Here is a 20,377-nt window from a genome sequence, read left to right on the forward strand (position 1 = left end):
AAAACATTTTTTCTTCCAAAAAAGTCATGATTATAATTATCAATTGTACACAATTGGGCAATATAATAGAAATATATCACAAATCTTATGAAATAATTTCTAAAGTAAGCAAGTAAGTTTATATTGAAAATGTACCTTTAAGATGAATATGATTTCTTTTTATTCAATTAATTTATATATCCATTGAGAAAATATTACTTATTACTAGAATGAGAAGGATTCAATATAAGTATTAATATTTGTAATTGAAGCATAGAGAAAAAACTTGTTCACATGAAAACACAGATGTGAACGGAACAGTTTAGTTACAGCAACAGACTTAATTCTTTGAACTCCTTCCAAGGTATATGGAAAAAACACATAATGATTTATCATGAAATATTTAATTTTGTTAAAACCTGAAAATAATCGGAATTGTGAAGGATTTGTTACCTAGTGATTAGCATACTTCACTTTTTATAATGAAAGCATATTTAAATTAGTCTGCTTAGGGGTTTTTTGTGAATTTTTTTTTCACTCTGGAGCAATGATAATATTAGGGAGAAAGCAGAGAACTTTCTTTTGAAGAGCAAAGAGGTATCTATGAAAGGGATGGGGAAAGAAGCACGTGCTTCACAGGTGTCGTCTCAGCAAGATCAAATTTTAGCAATATATACACGTGAAAGATGAAGTTATGGCCATTTATTCTTGAAATTATCCATGTGCTTGTGAACCCCTTTAGGGGTGTGTATGGATCCCCAGAGGCACATGACACCACCTGAGGCTCACATCTCTGGATGTGTCTGGCCCAGAGTGACCCACCTGCCTGCCACACATCCGAGGGCTGTGGCAGGAGAGGAGGAGCTAATGAGCTTTGTGCACTCTAGGAAGAAGTCTTCTTGGTGTTTTATTAGAGGGACATGATTTAGGAAACAATCTGATATTTAAAAATATAAGGAAAAGAGGAGAAAAGATTTGAGAAAGGGAGAAAAATGATCAAATAACAAACTTAGTACCAATGTAATTTTTTCATTTAGTGCACACGTGGTATTTGACTATAATTCTATGTTGTATTTAATAATCATCACTAGCCTTAGCCAGGCTGCCACCACATGCCAGACACTGTGTTCCTCATGCATTGTTTTGCTTATATTCATAGCACTGCCGAGGTCGATGCTCATTGTCCCCATTTCAGAGATGAAGAGTCTGAAGCTCCAGAACACACGTAACTTGCCTAACGTTATGCAGCCAGGACTAACCAACATGGGTGTTGAAGCCAGTAAGTCTGGCTGAAAAGTCCCAGCATCCCTGATGCCACGGTGCCTTTGACTGTCCTACTTTAGGAATGTGGATGGACCATGAAACACAGAAGAAAGAATTACCTGTGATTTTACTCTCGTGCAAAATGTGTTTGAAACCATTGCGATTTCAAGCACATGCCTTCCTTAGATTCATACATCAAAGATATCAGTTCAACAACTTGAGCATTTTTGTAGCCCAATTACCTTTTGGGAAAACTAAGAATACTTCTTTGTAACTTAAATCAAATTGCCTGGATCAAGAACAAATTTTGTATTAAGTCAAATGATTTAAGAACATCAATATTCTCATCATTTTTTTTTAGTTTATTGAGACTTGGCTTCCTGTAGGGTAAACCATGAAAAAACTGAATTAATTGGCTGAACCTAAATTAGGATAGTTTTTGCTCATTCCCTGGAACTAGGTCAAATCTCCAATACTGAAATAAGTTTCATGCTTCTAGTGACACAATTTTATTCATGTGTACTTCTTAACAACCCCAAGCTTTAAAGCATACATTAAACTTGGAAATTCTCTGTGATTTAATCAATTTTAGAGATGAAAATTAAATATTTCTCACATGTATAAAAGAAAATTAATCAGAAACAAGGTATGGAAATACAAAAGGCTGTGAATAGCGTGAAAAATTAATTATTTGCTCTGAATGGTAGAACCCTGATTGCATTATATTCAACCTTCTCAGAGAACTTGCAAGCTAACTTTATTGCCCATTCTGAAATCTCTCACTGACATATAAAGGAGCAGAGAGATTTAACAGTACAGAGCAAAAGTTAAAGTTATAAAGATTTTATCATTGGACTCTGTATATATATGTCTACTAATTTTCTTTATATGAATGCCATTGCTCAAGCAGGTCAGAACTATTTTCAGTAAAAATACAGGCATTCTTTAAGTCTCTAAAAAAGTAAGTTCTGACAGCTGTTTTGAGAACTTTCTTTTACTGTCTTGAATAGAAAAGACATTGAAATCTGGTAATATTTCTCACAGGTAATATTCATAACAGGCAGTACAAAAATTTGCAAACAGGGATGCATTTAGCAGAATATCTCATACATCTATAAATACTCTCAAATGAGTAGGAAAGTAAAAAGGGAAAATATTTTTCATTTATGTTCTCGATATTTTATGCAGGGTATCTATTTTAGGTCTTATTAAGTTTCATGATCAATCACAAAAGAGCAGGAAATGTATTCATTATAAAAATAATGGCTTCTGGTTGTACAATAAAGAAAATGATAGAGCAATTTATCCTAACTTAGGGCCGTAGTGTTAAAGTCTGTTGAATCCATAGATATATTACAACACTCTGCTATTTCAGTACACCTCTCTCGTGTCGCTTACCTTGTACCTCTCTTTCACTAGTGTTCAAACAAAATTCATTCTTTTATATGGGATAGTTTAAATGAGGATTTATTTGTTATGCATAACTTAAAAGTTCACAGTTTAATATTCTAATTAAATATAATACTTTTAGCCCAAACCAACGTCTTCTCATTGTGGTCCTGACTACTGACTTCGGATTTACCTGCCCTTATACACTTTCGGTTTCACTGCTGCCAGAGTCATCTTTTTGAAGCACAGTACAAGTCGTATCTTTTCTCCTGGACATATGGTTCCACTAGGGAGAGCAGCTAGTTAGTCTTCTCTTGTTTCAGAAGTGATAGAATACCTCTGTTGGAAGTGGCAGGAGGGATAGGGGAATGGGAAGGGAAGGAGAAAGGTGTGTGAGTGGGGGTGTGGGGAGTGAATGGGTAAAGAAACACCAAATTCCCACGGCAGAATTTTCTGGTATGGCCCTCAGGCAAAGTATGGAGCAAAAGAGGCCCAAGAATGAGGCAGTTGCCCCACAGAGACAGAATTAACAAAAGCAATGAAATTGAATGTATATTGCGGTAGATACAGAATGCAGCACGGTGTGTGTGTGTGTGTGTGTGTGTGTGTGTATGTGTGTGTGTGTGTATGTGTGTGTGTGTGTGTGTGTGTGTGTAGAATCCTCAGAAAGAATTCATCTTGGTCTGCCCCAGGAGCGCTCAAAGAAAAGAAAGAAAAATGTTCGGTTCCATATCACAGTATTAGGCCACTTACATAATTCAAAGGAGTTCCAGTTAATAGCCAATTTGAGGTTCAGGTTGAAATCGAATACAAGTACACACAAAAGATAAGGGACACAGGTAATGCATTTTCAGATGCTAAGTCTAAAATGCTAGTGCTAACTTTACAGTAATAAAAAAACAAACAAAAAAAGACTATGTAACACAAAATTATCTTAAATGCAAAAGCTATGTCCAAAGACTGACAAATGCTGAGAACATTTCAAATAATTTTGCAGCCTAGGCAATTTGAATTGCATTGGTTTATCACTATTCAGAATTTCTATTAGCAATATAGCCTTCCTACCACAAGCATGGATAATCAAGTCACATTTAAAAAATAAATAGGTATAATCCAATGAAAGAAAAAGGTCAAAGCTTTGCTGTCTAAGGATTTGTTACTTTTTTCCTTTCACGGTTGGACAGTTCAGGTTACCGGTGCAATACCTAAAAGGACCACTTGGGGGCAATACAGTATCTTTGTTTTGCTTTATCTCATAGCTATGTAGGTTTCCTTGGTGACAAAAGATTGCTGTTTCTTTCAAATTTGAAAACACGTTTTAATATATGGGAGGGCAAAGCCTGTATTTCACTTTAAACTTGCTTTGCATAAATCACATAAGACAAATGCAAGTCAAATTTTCTCCTGAAGAAAATAAAAGCCAGCCTTCTTTTAGCAGGCAAATCAATTTTACCTAGTTGGCATAATTGTGGATATTTAGAATTTGTCACAGCCTTTGATCTCAAAGAATAAAGGAAATTGTTAGTAGAAATGTTTAAAATAATAAACATGTAATAAGCTTTAAAATGTACGAGTGGAAAATTGTTTTGCTTCTACACCCAAAGAAACAAATGTAAATATCACGTGTCTTCTCCACTGGGTACATATATATATTTTTTTAATTCGGGTGACAATTGTTAGTAAAATTACAGGATTTCAGGTGTACAATTATGTATGACATCATCTATAAATCCCATTGTGTGTTCACCGCCCGGAGTCAGTTCTCCTTCTATCACCGTATAGCTGATCCCCCTTACCCTCATCTCCCACCCCCCATCCCCCTTACCCTCTTGGTAACCACTAAATTATTGTCTGTGTCTATGAGTTTTTGTTTCTCATTTGTTTGTCTTGTTCTTTTGTTGTTTTTGGTTTATATACCACATATCAGTGAAATCATATGGTTCTCTGCTTTTTCTGTCTGACTTATTTCGCTCAGCATTACACTCTCAAGATCCATCCATGTTGTCACAAATGTTCCTGTATCATCTTTTCTTACTGCCGAATAGTATTCCATTGTGTGTGTGTGTGTATATATATATATATATATATATATATATATATATATATATATATATATACAACTTCTTTATCCATTCATCTATCGAAGGACATTTTGGTTGTTTCCATGTCTTGGCCACCGTAAACAAAGCTGCAATGAACATTGGAGCACACGTGTCTTTATGTATAAATGTTTTCAGATTTTTTTGGGTAGATACCCAGGAGAGGGGTTGCTGGGTCATATGGTAATTCTATTCGCAATTTTTTTGAGGAACCTCTACACTGCCTTTCATAAGGGCTGCACCAGTCTGCATTCCCACCAACAGTGTATGAGGGTTCCTTTTTCTCCACAGCCTCTCCAACACTTGTTACTATTTGTCTTGTTGATGATAGCCATTCTGACTGGGGTGAGGTGATATCTCATTGTGGTTTGTATTTGCATTTCTCTGATGATTAGTGATGTTGAGCATTTTTTCATATGTCTGTTTGCCATTTGTATGTCCTCTTTGGAGAAATGTCTCTTCAGGTCCTCTGCCCATTTTTCAGTTGGGTTGTTTGTTTTTCTGTTGTTGAGTTTCATGAGTTCCTTGTATATTTTGGATATTAGCCCCTTATCGGAGGCACTGTTTACAAAAATCTTCTCCCATTCAGTTGGTTGCCTCTTTATTTTGTCGATGGTTTCTTTTGCTGTGCAGAAGCTTTTAAGTTTCATATAGTCCCATTCGTTTATTTTAGCTTTTACTTCCATTGCCTTTGGAGTCAAATTCATAAAATGCTCTTTGAACCCAAGGTCCATAAATTTAGTACCTATGTTTTCTTCTATGCAGTTTATTGTGTCAGGTCTTATACTTAATTCTTTGATCCATTTTGAATTAATCTTAGTACATGATGACAGACAGCAATCCAGTTTCATTCGTTTGCACGTGGCTATCCAATTCTCCCAGCACCATTTATTGAAGAGGCTGTCTTTTCTCCATTGTATGTTTTTTGTTTCTTTGTCAAAAACTATCTGTCCATATTTATGTGGTTTTATTTCTGCATTCTCAATTCTATTCCATTGGTCTATGTGTCTGTTTTTCTGCCAATACCATGCTGTTTTGATTATTGTAGCCCTGTAGTACAAGCTAAAGTCAGGGAGTGTGATACCTCCAGTATTGTTCTTTTTTCTTAAAATTGCTTTGGCTATTTGGGGTCTTTTGTGGTTCTAAACAAATCTGATGATTTTTTGTTCTATTTCTTTAAAAAATGTCATTGGAATTTTGATGGGGATTGCATTAAATCTGTATATTGCTTTGGGTAATACGGCCATTTTAACTATGTTGATTCCTCCAATCCATGAGCATGGAATGTCTTTCCATTTCTTTGTGTCTTCTTCAATTTCTTTCAAAAATGTCTTATAGTTTTCAGCATATAGGTCTTTCACATTCTTGGTTAAGTTTATTCCTAGATATTTTATTTTTTTTGCTGCAATTGCAAAAGGAATTGTTTTTTTTTGTATCTCTTTTTCTGAGATTTCATTGTTAATATATAGGAATGCAATGGACTGTTGTACGTTGATTTTGTAGCCGGCAACTTTACTGTATTCGTTGATTGTTTCTAATAGCTTTTTGGTAGAGTCTTTAGGGTTTTCTATATATAGCATCACGTCATCTGCAAAGAGTGACAATTTAACTTCTTCATTCCCAATTTGGATGCATTTTATTTCTTTCTCTTGCCTGATTGCTCTGGCAAGGACTTCCAACACTATGTTGAAAAGCAGAGGTGATAAGGGACAGCCCTGTCGTGTTCCTGAAAGTAGAGCAAAGGGCTTCAGTTTTTCACCATTAATTATGAGATTAGCTGAGGGTTTGTCATATATGGCCTTTATTACGTTAACACGTTGCATTTGGATCACGAGAATCTTCGTTTTTTTCTGAGCCATGCGTTAAGGACGGATAACGAGAATTCTCGTTTTTACTGTTGACTCTTTTTACTTTGCATATTTTATTGAATTATTTGTGTTTTGTTAATATCTAATGGGCAAATGTCGTTAATGAATAAAGTCTGCATCATATGTACACTTTTTAGAATTCATATTTTTTTTTTCTAAAAAATAGTGATTTTAAATCGGATACATTTTTTCACCCATGAGTCATTTCACGTGTTACATTCACAACAGTGGATGTACGAATAAACAGAGTTTTCCAGAACTGTAGTGATTTGTTTATAACATTTGGAACCTTAGTATCCCTTAGGCAATTTTGAATTATGTTATTTTTGGAAAAACACCGAATTATTTTATTTAACTCTTCGGTGATACCTCATGAAACACATATTGTAACCTCGTCAATGCAAAGTTATAGGAAGTTGAAAGGAATTATTTTCATATTACTGGCCATAGTTACGCAGCAACGCTACCATGCATTGCTATGTTCAACATATCATGCATTGCTATGCAACAATGCTACCATTCGCATTAGAATGGATTTTTTTCAAAGCCGCATTGTTCTCCATTGCACGATTCGAAATTTCAAAAGATTGGGCAGAGAGCAGTGAGAGGCCAAGACGGAGGTGAGACCAGTGGCGATAGGGAACCAGCTGTGAAAGTGCCTACGCAGCAGGCCCCCAAGGAAGACAATCCGGCCAGGCTCTCGGGAGATTTGGCCACACATCATCTGGAGCCCATAGTGGGAAGAGGAAAGAAAAAATATCACACACGGGTGTGTAAAGTGTGCGCATCAAAAAAAGTGAGAAGTGAAACTCGGTACATATGCAATTTTTGCCATGTCCCACTGCACAAAGGAAGCTGCTTTCTGCACTATCACACCAGGAGGGATTACTAACATCATAGGTGAGTAAATCCTAAAAAATTCCATAGAAAAATAATAAATGACATAGAAGCATTTACGCTTTAAAGAGAAGAGTGCATTTTAAAGTAGTTTCTTTTAAAAACCTGCCAGAACAGAGGGGTATGAGGGATTTAAACCCCGCCATACGCAACGTGTTAAGGTATTTTCCTTCTATACCTATTTTATTAAGTGTTTTAATCATAAATGGATGTTGTATCTTGTCAAACGCTTTTTCTGCATCAATTGATATAATCATATGATTTTTGTCCTTTATTTTGTTTATGTGATGTATCACATTGATGGATTTGCAGATGTTGAAGCATCCTTGTGCCCCGGGGATGAACCCCACTTGGTCGTGATGAATAATCTTTTTAATGCATTGTTGTATTCGATTTGCTAGAATTTTGTTTAGGATTTTTGCATCGGTATTCATCAGAGATATTGGTCTGTAGTTTTCTTTTTTTGTGTTGTCCTTACCAGGTTTTCATATCAGGTAATGTTGGCCTCATAAAATGAGTAAGGGAGTACTGTCTCCTCTTCAATGTTTTGGAAGAGTTTGAGCAGGATTGGTATTAGATCCTCTTTGAAGGTTTGGTAGAATTCACTAGTGAAGCCACCTGGTCCTGGACTTTTGCTTTTGGGAAGGTTTTGGATTCAATTTCGTTACTGGTGATCGGTCTGTTTAGATTTTCGACTTCTTCATGGTTCAGCCTTGGAAGGCTATGTGTTTCTAATAACTTGTCCATTTCTTCTAGGTTATTGAATTTGGTGGCATATAGTCCTTCATAGTATTCTTGGATGATCCTTTGTATTTCTGTGGTGTCAGTGATAACTTCCCCTTTTTCATTTCTGATTTTGTTGATTAGTGTCTTCTCTCTTTTTATCTTAGCGAGTCTAGCCAAGGGTTTGTCAATTTTGTTAATCTTTTCAAAGAACCAGCTCTTTGTCACATTAATTTTTTTCTATTGTCTTTTTGTTCTCTATTTCATTTAGTTCTGCTCTGATTTTTATTATTTCCTTTCTTCTGCTGACCTTGGGTTTCATTTGTTCTTCTTTTTCTAGTTCTTTAAGGTGTGACATGAGGTTATTTATTTGGGATTTTTCAAGTTGCTTGAGATAGGCCTGAAATGATATACATTTCCCTCTTAAAACTGTTTTCACTGCATCCCCAAAATTTTGGTAGGATGTATCTTCAATGCCATTTGTTTCTATGTATCATTTGATCTCTCCTCTAATTTCTTCTTTGACCCGGTCGTTCTTTAAAAGTATGTTGTTTAATCTCCATGTATTTGTGTTTTTTCCTACTTTCTTTTGCAGTTGATATCCAGTTTCAAAGCCTTGTGATCAGAGAATATGCTTGGTATGATTTCAATCTTCTTAAATTTGCTGAGGCTGATTTTATGTCCCAATATATGGTCTATCCTTGAGAATGTTCCATGTACACTAGAAAAGAATGTATAGTCTGATGTTTTAGGATGAAGTGCTCTATATATGTCAATTATGTCCATTTTATCTAATGTGTCATTTAGGGCTGCTATTTCATTATTTATTTTCTGTTTGGATGATCTAGCCATAGCTGTCAATGATGTATTTAAGTCCCCTAGTATAATTGTGTTTTGGTCAATTTCTCCCTTTAGTTCTGTTAGTAGTTGCTTGGTATATTTCGGTGCTCCCTGATTAGGGGCATAAATATTGATGAATGTTATGTGTTCTTGTTGTATAGTCCCCTTTACCATTATGAAATGTCCATCTTTGTCTCTTGTTACCTTTTTCACCCTGAAGTCTGCCTCATCTGATATCAGTATGGCTACACCTGATTTTCTCTGGGTATCATTTGCTTGGAGTGTCAATTTCCACCCTTTCACTTTGAATCTATGCTTGTCCTTGTAGCTGAGATGTGTCTCTTGGAGACAACATATGGTTGGGTTTAGTTTTTTGATCCAATCTGCTACTCTGTGCCTTTTTATTGGTGAGTTCAGTCCATTTACATTTAAGGTGATTATTGATATGTGAGGATTTCCTGTCATTCTATCTCTAGTTTTCTGGTAAGGCTGTGTCTCCATTGTTTCTTTGCCTTTTTGTTGTTGTCTGTTATTTCTGTGTGGTGTTATTCTATGATGTTTCCCCTTTTATTACACCATATATTTCAGTTCTGGATTTTTTTTTTTTTTTTGAGTGGTTACCCTTAAGTTTATGTAAAAGAAAGTTTGATATTTAGAGTATTCCATTTTCTTACTTTCTCCATTCCCATATTCCGGTTCAGGCCTTTACTCTCCCCTTTATTTATGTTTCGGTTGCCACAAATTGTCCCTGTTGATGGTTGTCAAATAGCCTCCTTTAGTATTTGTTGTAGAGCAGGTCGTGTATTAGAAAATTCCCTCAGCTTCCGTATGTCTGGAAAAGTCTTTATTCCTCTTTCATATCTAAAGGATATCTTTGCTGGATATATTATTCTTGGCTCATAATTTCTCTCTTTCAATAGTTTGAATATTTGGTTACACTCCCTCCTGGCTTGTAGAGTTTCTGCTGAAAAATCTGATGATAATCTAATGGGCTTTGCTTTGTAGGTTACCGTCTTCTTTTCCCTGGCTGCCTTGAGGATTCTTTCTTTGTCATTGATTTTAGACAGCTTCAATACAATGTGCCTTGGAGAAGGCCTGCTGGGATTGAGGTAATTAGGTGTTATATTTGCTTCTTGGATTCGAGGATCCAGTTCTGTCCGCAAGTTTGGGAAGTTCTCATCGACAATATATTTGAATATATTCTCTGTTCTCTTCTCTCTTTCTTCTCCTTCTGGTATGCCCATTATTCTTATATTGCTCTTTCTGATGGAGTCAGAAAGTTCTTGTAGAGTTCTTTCATTTCTTTTAAGTCTCAAGTCTCTTTCTTCTTCCATCCGTGTAATTTCCAGGTTTCTATCTTCAATGTCACTGATTCTGTCCTCCATCTGTTCAACTCTAATACCTAAGCTGGCTATTTCATTCTTAATTTCTTCTATTGAGTTCTTAATCTCCAGAAATTCTACTTGGTTCTTTTTTAAAATTTCAATCTCTTTCGTTAAATGCTCATGTTGTTCTTTGATTGTGTTTCTGAGTTCATTAAACTGCCTTTCTGTGTTTTCTTACATCTCGTTGAGTTTTTTCAGAACTGCAATCTTGAATTCTCTGTCATTTAAGTCACATATTTCCATATCTTTAAGTTCCTTTTCTGGAGACTTTTCACGTTCTTTCTGAGCAGTCTTGTTCCCTTGGTTATTCATGGCAATTACTGATTTATTATTTCTCTTCCTAGACATCTACAGGAGTGACCTCTGGAACAGGTTGATAGGAAGAAGTCTTTCTTTTGTTTTCCAGTACTTGTTGGTAGAATGTTTTATTTTCTCTCCGACTGCAGCATTTTTTTCTCTCTCACCCAGTAGTGTTACGTTTTCTCTGCACTATTCCAGCTTCTCACACAATGGGGGGATTGCCTGGGAGACGGGCTTCTCCTCTGTTAATAGTTTGCCTGGGTCACAGGGCTCAGTGTCCGTGTGGGTATGCGGAGAGCTTTTGATATTCCAAAGCTCTTCCAGCTCCAGATTCAGAGCCTGTATGTTTCAGCAGTTCTGTTTACTCCTGCAGGGATCCATCCAGATAGGTGGGGTCAGGGGCGGGGTGAATTGTGAGAGGTGGCCCAGAGCAATGGCGGCGACCACCACCACAGCCAGTCCTGCTTCCACAGCTCCCTCCCCTTTGCTGGAACTAGTTGGGCTGCAAATCTGTGTCTGTAGTCCACAGTTCTCAGAACAGCAAATATTCTGTTCTTTTGATCTGACACTGCTACTGTTCTGCTTCTAGCACCAGGCAGGTGGGCGCGGGGCAAGTTCTGGGAGGGGAGGGAGGGGGCGGCTAGTCTCAGTGCCTAAGGCTTCCGTTCTCTGCTCAGCAGTGAGGGCTTAAACCACCGTTTTCAGCCTTCTTCCCTCAGTCTTTTCTCCGAGGTCTCTGCCGTGAGCGTTGGGTTCTGCCATGTTATATGCTGTCCCCTCAGCCCTGTGGGCCATAAGTGGAGCCCTAGCAGTCCGAGTTCTTCCCTCTCCCGCAGCTGCGGTAGTTCCGGGAAGCAGTGAGCTCGAAGCACTGAGCTAGGTCTGTGTCCTGCACCCACCCGGCTCTGTCTCTGCACTTCTCACTTTCCTCCTCCCAGCTCGCACGATTCGCCCACCTTTAGGTGAATTCAGTAATGGGTCTCTTCGTCTTATCTGTCTGCTGTGCAGGGAGTCCTTTGTGGAGTTATAGTTGTTTGATTAGTTGTAAATTCCAGGAGAGATTTACAGAGGCTCACCTCACACCGCCATTTTGATGACGTCTTGGTACATATTTTTAAATAACCTTAAGCGTTTAAGTAATGAATTTTTGGAGACATTCTTGCCATTGTCTTCACTGTTATTACTTTGCATTCACATACCCTTTGTAAAGGGGTTATTTTTATTACTAATTATTCTTTTCAGCAATTTGATGAGTGGAATCTCTGTTCCAAGCCATTTCTCTCCCCCTCTGCTGAGTTCTAGGTCTTGTGTCAGGCACTGTAGATTTGTTTCCTTTTTAAATAAAAAATAAACCTAATCTCTTCATTCAAGGATGTTAAACATTTAGGCAAGTAAATTTTTGTTCTTCAGTTTTGTTCTCTTGATTCTTTGCTGACTTTATTTGATTTTTTTCTCCCAACATATTTTCCTGTCCTCAGAAGACTTACCATTACTACAGTGATGGGAAATTCAGGTGAGCCTTGTCAAAATCCAGGAATCAAGATTCATAAAATTAAATTCAGTAACTCTACAAGTGCCTGCACAGAAATGAAAAAATTCAGAGACTGCAGGGAGTTTTGCCTTGACTCATGGTTCCATTATCTAAATCTCCATCTTACCAATTCATTATTGTATGGAGGGTAATGAAGGAAGGGACTACAGCTGCTCTGCCTTTGAACATCTTTCTGGCTTAGTAAGCTCATCTTTTAAAGAAATAATGAGAAGCTCAAAAATTAAGATGGTGCTGTTCTCTGTGGACACTTAAAGTATTTGAAACATTGCTTACACTAGACTTCTTTCCTATGTCATTTTTTACTCTAAACGTTTGCTTATTTTATAAACTTGTGATCAGAGAGGTATAACAGAAATCAGAGTGACACTCCTGGGCTGGACAACAGGCTAATTTGTAACAGTGTCTATGAAATCCCCAGGCCATTGACTCCTAGGCTCCAGTTTGGAGAAATAACGTTTGGCTCTTGGCAAATCCTCAGCTGGGCCCTTTCCTCATCCCCGCACTGGTATCCACTAGATGGCACCAGGGAGAAGCGCTTTGAACAAGACAGGTGAGGGGGAGAGAGCAAAGGAGTGGGAAATACACACCCTAACATCCAAACAACAACTGAGGAAGTCCCGTTTCCATCTTTCCATCATTCTGAAGGAATTCACTCACCTCTCCTGATTTCACATTTTCTGAAATATCTGGATACTAGCTAACCTCCATTTTGCTGGAAACATAATTGAAACTTGCCCATCAGTTTTCTAGCACTAATGGAAATAATAATAATCAAATTTATTCTTTAGGATTAAATTTTATCTTATGTTATAGTTCTAACACTATATATATATTGCATACATATCAGTTAATTATATTTGCATACTGTTAGCAATTCACTATATTAGTTCAAATTGACAAAGATTCATCATATATTTCTTTTGTGGCAGGACCTACTCTTCAGTCATATTTTCCCAAGAGGAAAGTTTTTAGTATGTTACAAGTAATAAGGTGCTTTTAGTAAAAATGATAATGATAGACAACTATTCATTGGTAAACATTGTTTGAGCCTGCCATATGCCACGTGCTCGCTGAGGCTCTGGGGATACCGACAAGTTATCTGCTGTTCTGAAGCTTATGGTCATGTTTTTAAATGATCATTTTTGATCAAATAAACATCACCATGACTAATGAATAATTTTCTATTTAGGATAATAATTTATGTTCAGTATTAAGAATTAATGAATGCACAAAATTACCTGACAAACCTTTTGTGGAACAATATTGGGAGTGAATGAATGAATGAATGAATGAATGAATGAAATTTTTCAAAATAAGAGACAGTCTCTTTCTGTTGTTGCCATCAACAGCCCTTCAAAATAATGTGTAGTTGCAAAACAATGATTCTTTTTCTAGAGCAAAGATATATCTAAAATAATATTTGATGCCAATGTGGGCTGATTAGATAAGTGTTATTTTGCAATTAGTATTTTGGTTTTTATAGTAAGTTGGCTTTAGTCATATGTTAATTTAATTTTATACTGGTTATCTATAATTTCTATTTATATAAAATCATACTTTAAAATGAACACCCTAATGCAATTTTTAAATTTAACCTAAGCAAGAGTGGATTAAGTAATACATCAACTCATTTTACAAACTCCCAGGAGCGGGCTTTTTATTCACATTCTTTCTACATCTGATATAAATCTCTCGGGCCTGCAAAAGGGCCAGATGCTCAGTGAAAAAGTATTTACAAGGTCTGTTCCATAGTCTGCAGTTTTAGATGGAAAATGAAGAGCAGGAGAAGAACACTTCCTAAGGTTGCAAAACCATACTGTAATGTTATACCTTTGAAGATATGACTCATTTTTATCCCGGGAATACATGAGCTATCTCATTGGACATTATGAAAGGCACTGCATAAATACTGACAACAAATGAGGCTAATTTCATCCCTTCCCTACAACTACGTCATGTTTCCAAAACTGAAGAGGAGATATAGGCATTCTTTAAAAAGTGTCCTTGTAAATAACAACATTCCCCTGCTTTGCCAAGGTTCACTCTCTGCACATTTGCTGATCACATCGATGGGAGAGGGAACTGCAGGCACTGGAAAGAGAAGAATGGTCCCCCAAAGGCCAATGCAATGGTGGCAGAGAGCTGGTGATTTAGAGCTGCAGACCGGGTGGGAGCTGGCTTTAACTTGGGTTCCCGTTGGAGATGAGTCTCACAGATACTGATTTGAGAAAAGGCTGTAATGTCTCCCATTTTTCCCTTCCTATCCAAGTGGCCATGCTCAGAAATTCATATTATGACGTCTGTCTGATGTATTTACTGGAAAGCCACTAGCAGACCACTGGAAAATACAGGGGCTGAATTAGAACAGTTAGGGATTAAATGGACTTCGGCAATTTCTTCACACAGTTAAAATTTCCAAATGATCTCAGTTGAATTCAATCTAAGACACATTTATTGAGAGCTAATTATATTCAAAGAATCATCTTCATATACGTTTTGAACACTGAATATCAATAAATGAACATCTTTAAATGTGGGATGGATGATCAATGAATTCATTTAAGTTACGTCTCAACTAGACAAAATCAAGCTTTTCACAGATGTTTTTTTCCAGAAGTCACAAGTCATTCCAGTAATACATTTTCATCAAAGCAGTCAGCTATGCTCACGGGTATAAAGAATCTCCCGATGTCATAAAGAAGTTAAGATATGAGAGCTTCCTCTCTGCTGGATAACTTCACAATGGATGAAGGCATACCTTGTGACTTTTCACTCTAAGAACCAAATCTGAATTAATGACATTTCCTCCAGGTAAGCTATGTGACCCGTGTATAAAGGCAGTCATGGATGAATTTGACCAGAAGTCATAGTTAGAAAGGTTGTGGAAGAGTTCTACACTTGAATTCATAGATATCACTGGAGTATTTTATAACTGAACTGAGAGCTTTTCCGGGGAAGAAATTTTTGCATTAAACATCGCTTAAAATTGGATTTATTATATTTACCAAGAAAACGACATTGCCTTAGCAGCAAAAATGGTTGTGCATGAAATCATACATGAATAGATGCTCTACATCATTAATCATTGGGAAGTGCAAATCAAAACCACAATGAGTACCTGTTAGAATGGCTATGAACAAAAAGACAAGAAATAACAAGTGTTGGCAAGGATGTGGAGAAAAGGGAACCCTTGTGCACTCACTGCTAGTGGGAATGTAAATTGGTGTAGCCACTATGGAAAACAGTACGGAGGGTTCTCAAAAAATCAAAAAGTGAATTACCATATGAGCCAGGAATTACACTCCTAGGTAGTTAACTGAAAAATCACTAACTCAAAAAGATACATGCACCCTATGTTCACTGCAGCATTATTTACAATAGCCAAGATATGAAAACAACTGAAGTGTCCATCGATGGATAAATGGATAAAGAAATTGTGATATGTAAGCATATATAAAGTAGAATATTTTTCAGCCATTAAAAATAAAGAATGAAATCTTGCTATTTGCAAAAACCTGGATGGATCTCAAGGGCATTTTGCTAACTGAAACAAGCCAGGCACGGAAGACAAATACCACATGATCTCTCTTATATGTGGAAACTAAAGATAAATAAATACACGCTCATAGGCAGAGAACACATTGGTAGTTTCCAGAGGCAGGTGGTGGGGGATGGGGTGGGAGAAATTGGTAAAAAAAAAAAAAAAAATGTTTGTTAAAATAAATTGAATAAAAGATAAAATAATATGAAAAGACGTCTAAGGCATACTGTAAGTGATGAAAGCAAGACACACGTCAGTGTATACAGTTTACTACCATATGGGTAAAGAACAAAAATGAGGAGGGAAGGGTATCTAAAAAAAAATTTAGATCAAAGAATATAGTAAGCAAATGTTACATTTGCTATTAATTTTCTTTCCCTTTTTCCATCTCCATCCCCCTTTTAAATGTGAACATCCTTTGGAAACATCTAATACAAATGTAAATTATTTTTAATGTGTAAAAGGGAATTTTAGAAAAATTTAATTTACAAAGCTTCTACTTTCCATTATTTCTCAAATTTCCTTTTCTTAATATTTTTCAACTCTCTCCAAAGCTTTAGCAGATAAAGTAGCTCAGCAGCAGAGCTAATTGGAAGTAAGTGAGCTCACACTTACATCTGTTATTACTTTCATACCTCCTTTAGCTACCAGAATATTCTATAAATGACCACTGGTAACCAGTTTAGTGGGCTTGCCTCACTGCACAGTGCATAAATTACTACAGATTTAACTAAATAATTTAGCCTTTGAATTCAGGACACAGTATACACACGTACATTATGTTTTGTGGAATTAAAGAAAAGTGTTTAATGAAACTTTGATTAATCTTTAAAGTGGGTTTTGGTCCTGTCCTCCACATTCGCACTGGGAACTGCTTCTGGGTATTTTTTCATATCTAAAAATATCAGGAGGAAGCAGCATTTGTGAGGATTGTGGTGACTTAACAGATAAATATCATCTATGTGTTTTTGCTGAAGCAATAAGTAGTTCAGTTGAAGGGTAAATAAATATTCCCTGGTTTCCTGAAATCCATCTGCAGCATCAAGTATAACTTTGACCTTGGAAGGAAACACTCACTGTCTGGCCCATTAAACCAGAAAGGTGTACCGCCTCCCTTTGAGAGCAGGTAACAGCAATGTCCAGAATAATCAGACAAGATCTTGAGAGAACAACTCTTAACGAGAAGATGAAAGTGACAAGAAACACCTGCTTGCCTCAACTGCAATGAGTACAACTGCAGCTTACCTCTGTCCTTCACACACAGTAAAGATACCAATAAGAAACAAAGTAGTGGATAAAGCATGAAAATATAAAGAAAATCAAATCACAAAGACCTTCCTTTTCTCATGACTTAACTTTAGGACATACATAAAAACTATCACAAAAATGCCTTTCATTTCTACCAGTCATTTCTACTGTGGTCGGGGGAACTGGTGTTTAAATTAAAACAAACAAAAAAACCTCTAAAAAACCACTTGGAATATCTAGAAGCTTCAGTCTCCTATCGAAATGGTGAATGAACTAGCATAGGTTCATTTGAAATGAGATCAAAGCATGAATTTAACAGAAGAATATGGGATTCTGAAAGCTATTTGAATTGGTCTGGCCAGTGGCGGCCATGAACAGCGAGGGCTGGAGTTGTGGAAGGGTGGTTGCTGGAGGCTTCTTTAAGGACAAGCTGGAGGAAAATGGTTTTGTTTTCCTCCTGTCTCTTCCCATGACCCCCCAGGACAATCACTGCCTGCCCCTTCCCTTGTACAGATGTCACTTTTAGCATTCACTCCTCTACTCTTTTCTTTCTTAATCCCCAAGTTTAATGGATTATAATGGAGGAAAGTGCCTCCTTCCAGGGCTCTTCTTCCGAAGAGTTTAGGGGATACAATTCTGACCAGAGAAATCACCTCTCATTTGTCCTCTAAACAATTATACGTATTTCTGTAGAACTGGAAACTCCTTAAAATTTATCAAATACTTTGTCATTAGACCTTATTTTCAACTGAGTTAACCTGAGTTATCGTTCATCACTACACTTCTTGGGGTTATTATTAAGTTCTTCCCTGAAATCTTTCTAATCACCCTTTATGTCAGGGCTTAGTATTATATACGATGTGTGAGAGCTTTGGTTCTCACTCAGCCAATATTCCATCTTTACTGTTGTAATGAAATAGGCATTTTATTTATCAAGAATGAAGCAAAACCATAAGGGTAAAATTATTATATTTTCATTTGTTGCTTTGACTGTATTTTTCTTGAAATGGGGAAAATCAAGAAAAACAGAACACAGCTGAGAACTAGCTTTGCATTGGGTCATAGAATTGAACTAAAATGATGAACTGAGAAAAAAAGATGCAGCCTTTGTGATCCCTAGTGAATTAAGTTCATTTTTGAACCTACAACGATTAAATGAAAATCTCTGCTTGCAGCAAGAAAATGATGCAATTTTAGTTCAATGGGATTCGATAATCATAAAGGTCAGAAATAGGCAGCCCCATTGACTTTACTTATCTTCAGTACACTTTGTGTGAAATAACAGCTTTGATGGAAATTTTACCTTGATAGTGAAGCGTTTTTTCTTTGGTGGGTTCCAAACTGTGCCAGTTGAATGAATGAATGCACGCAAAGGGCTTAAGGATGTCACCAGCACATATGCTTTAAGAATCACAGACAGATCTTCGGCTCTAAAGATTGTTTCCTGTGGAGCAAGGGCTGTTGTTTGATTCCTAAAAAATAAAACAACATAGTGAATGACCCATAATGTAAGGTGAGTATGTACGTAATTTGCAAATTACCTCTAAGCTTTGTATACTCGTCTATTCTTTGTTGGACCCCAGTCTTCAGTGTCTGGGTTTCCTTAAACAATTTCACGCCTTCCGAACAGCACTACCAGGGGATATACAGGTACCAAGAAAAGGGTTAAATTGGTAAGAGTTCTCCACTCTGGCAGATTTAATCAAAGTATTTTTCAAAAGAAATAAAAGTAGGAAAATAGTACCTAAAATAAGGTTTAAATATTTAAAAACTCTTAATTGGTCACATATGGTACCATTATAACAAAAATGATACAAATTACAGTTTAGGAAACAGTGAAACACCTGGAATTTTCCGGTTCTGTCCTTGCCTGCCTTTATCTTTTCTTGACAAGAAAAGTTACTAAGTTTTTCACTAGTGGACAGGTCACCAAAAATATACCAAAATACTTTCCCCAATAGTTTGAGTCTACCAATAACCTTCAAGGGTCAAGACAAATAATTAGGAGTAAATTTAAGGGACAAAATAGTGGGAAAATGCTTTAGTCTACAAAGGAAAAATAACACTAGCTTAATGCTTTGTGATGAAACAAATGCAGTTTAATCATAAATTATACCAAAATGTATAACTATTTGCTTTTCTGCGCCATGTTTTTATACCTCAGATGTCTAGGTTTGATCAATGAGAATACTGTGCTATTTTAACTTTTGAAGTCTAGGTAAGCAGAAGATGCATAGGATTCTTCAATAAATGTTATTAACTGTGCAAATACTACCTAATAATTATGAAATTAGAAGAGGAAAACTACTTTGCATCTTGAATAAGACAACTAAAATTTCTTAATTTAACCACATTACAAAATAATTTCCTAGAGATAACTTGAATAATGTGGTTCCCTATGATTGCTTTCTAGGATCCTGAAAGCCACAAACAAACAAACAAACAAACAAACAAAAAACTGTAAAACAAAGCCATTCAGCCATACTTAGACTAAGGCAATGTCATTTGGATATAAAATGGAAGTTAAAATGTTATAGTTTCATATTGTCAAGGTTTTAAATTAAATTTCCATTAATGTAACTTCCTAGATAAGAGTTCTATTTACCCAAACGTTTATTCTATGGCAAAAGAGGTTTGAATTAGTCTAGAAAAAAAATCAATGATGGCACTCTTTATTAAGAAAAGATAGCTGAGAATTTATGTAACAGACCTAATAATTCAAACCTGCAAAACCCTTAGATCTGTTCAGTGCTTTTCTCTTGTGAGCTGTCTCCTAAAATGCCTGCTGGATATAACAATTCAAAATGATTAGCTTACAGCTGTTCATGTCTCCAGGCCCGTGGTTTCCACATATGTGGCTTTGTTGTTTTTGAAAGGTGACTGGAAGGACTCAGCTTGAATTGTGCACTCCCGTCCAAACACACTGAGGGGCTCACCAGAAGTCGCAATTCTGAAAAGATGCACAAGAGCAAAAGACAGTCATTCTACTGTTTCCTTTTGGAATTGTTTCCAAAATAGAGACACCGTGTTGAACTACAGGGTCCACAGGAAACAGTCAACAAATTTTCTCCCCATTCTGAATCACAGTTAGATCCATTAAGCGTGGATGCATGTTTAGAGAGGTCTTTGTTGTGTAGTATGTTCTCCTACCACAGACTAAGAAAAGAATCATAATAACAGATTTCAGATTTCCTTGCTCAGTCGGGGAGGTAGACCCAATGTCGCCAGCTGTCCCTCACCCAGCAGATCCATCCTCCACACAGCTGAGAGACACACTCTCCTATGGGAAACGG

At 36.6% G+C, this 20,377-nt stretch overlaps 1 protein-coding gene across 2 annotated transcripts in view; it reads right to left on the reverse strand.

Moving 5' to 3' along the window:
* Positions 1-20,377, reverse strand: part of CPED1 (cadherin like and PC-esterase domain containing 1) — a 250,121-nt gene that overhangs the window by 139,765 nt on the left and 89,979 nt on the right. For both annotated transcript variants that reach the window (XM_019750063.3, XM_019750062.3), the window contains 2 exons: positions 19,902-20,034; positions 18,388-18,556 (listed from right to left, as the gene is read on the reverse strand). In XM_019750063.3, the coding sequence (XP_019605622.3) occupies positions 18,388-18,556; positions 19,902-20,034 (302 nt within the window). The remainder of the gene's footprint in view (positions 1-18,387; positions 18,557-19,901; positions 20,035-20,377) is intronic.

The sequence above is a fragment of the Rhinolophus sinicus genome, chromosome 8, assembly GCF_057876585.1.
Source record: "Rhinolophus sinicus isolate RSI-liver-muscle chromosome 8, RSI-T2T, whole genome shotgun sequence".
Lineage (NCBI taxonomy): Eukaryota > Metazoa > Chordata > Mammalia > Chiroptera > Rhinolophidae > Rhinolophus > Rhinolophus sinicus.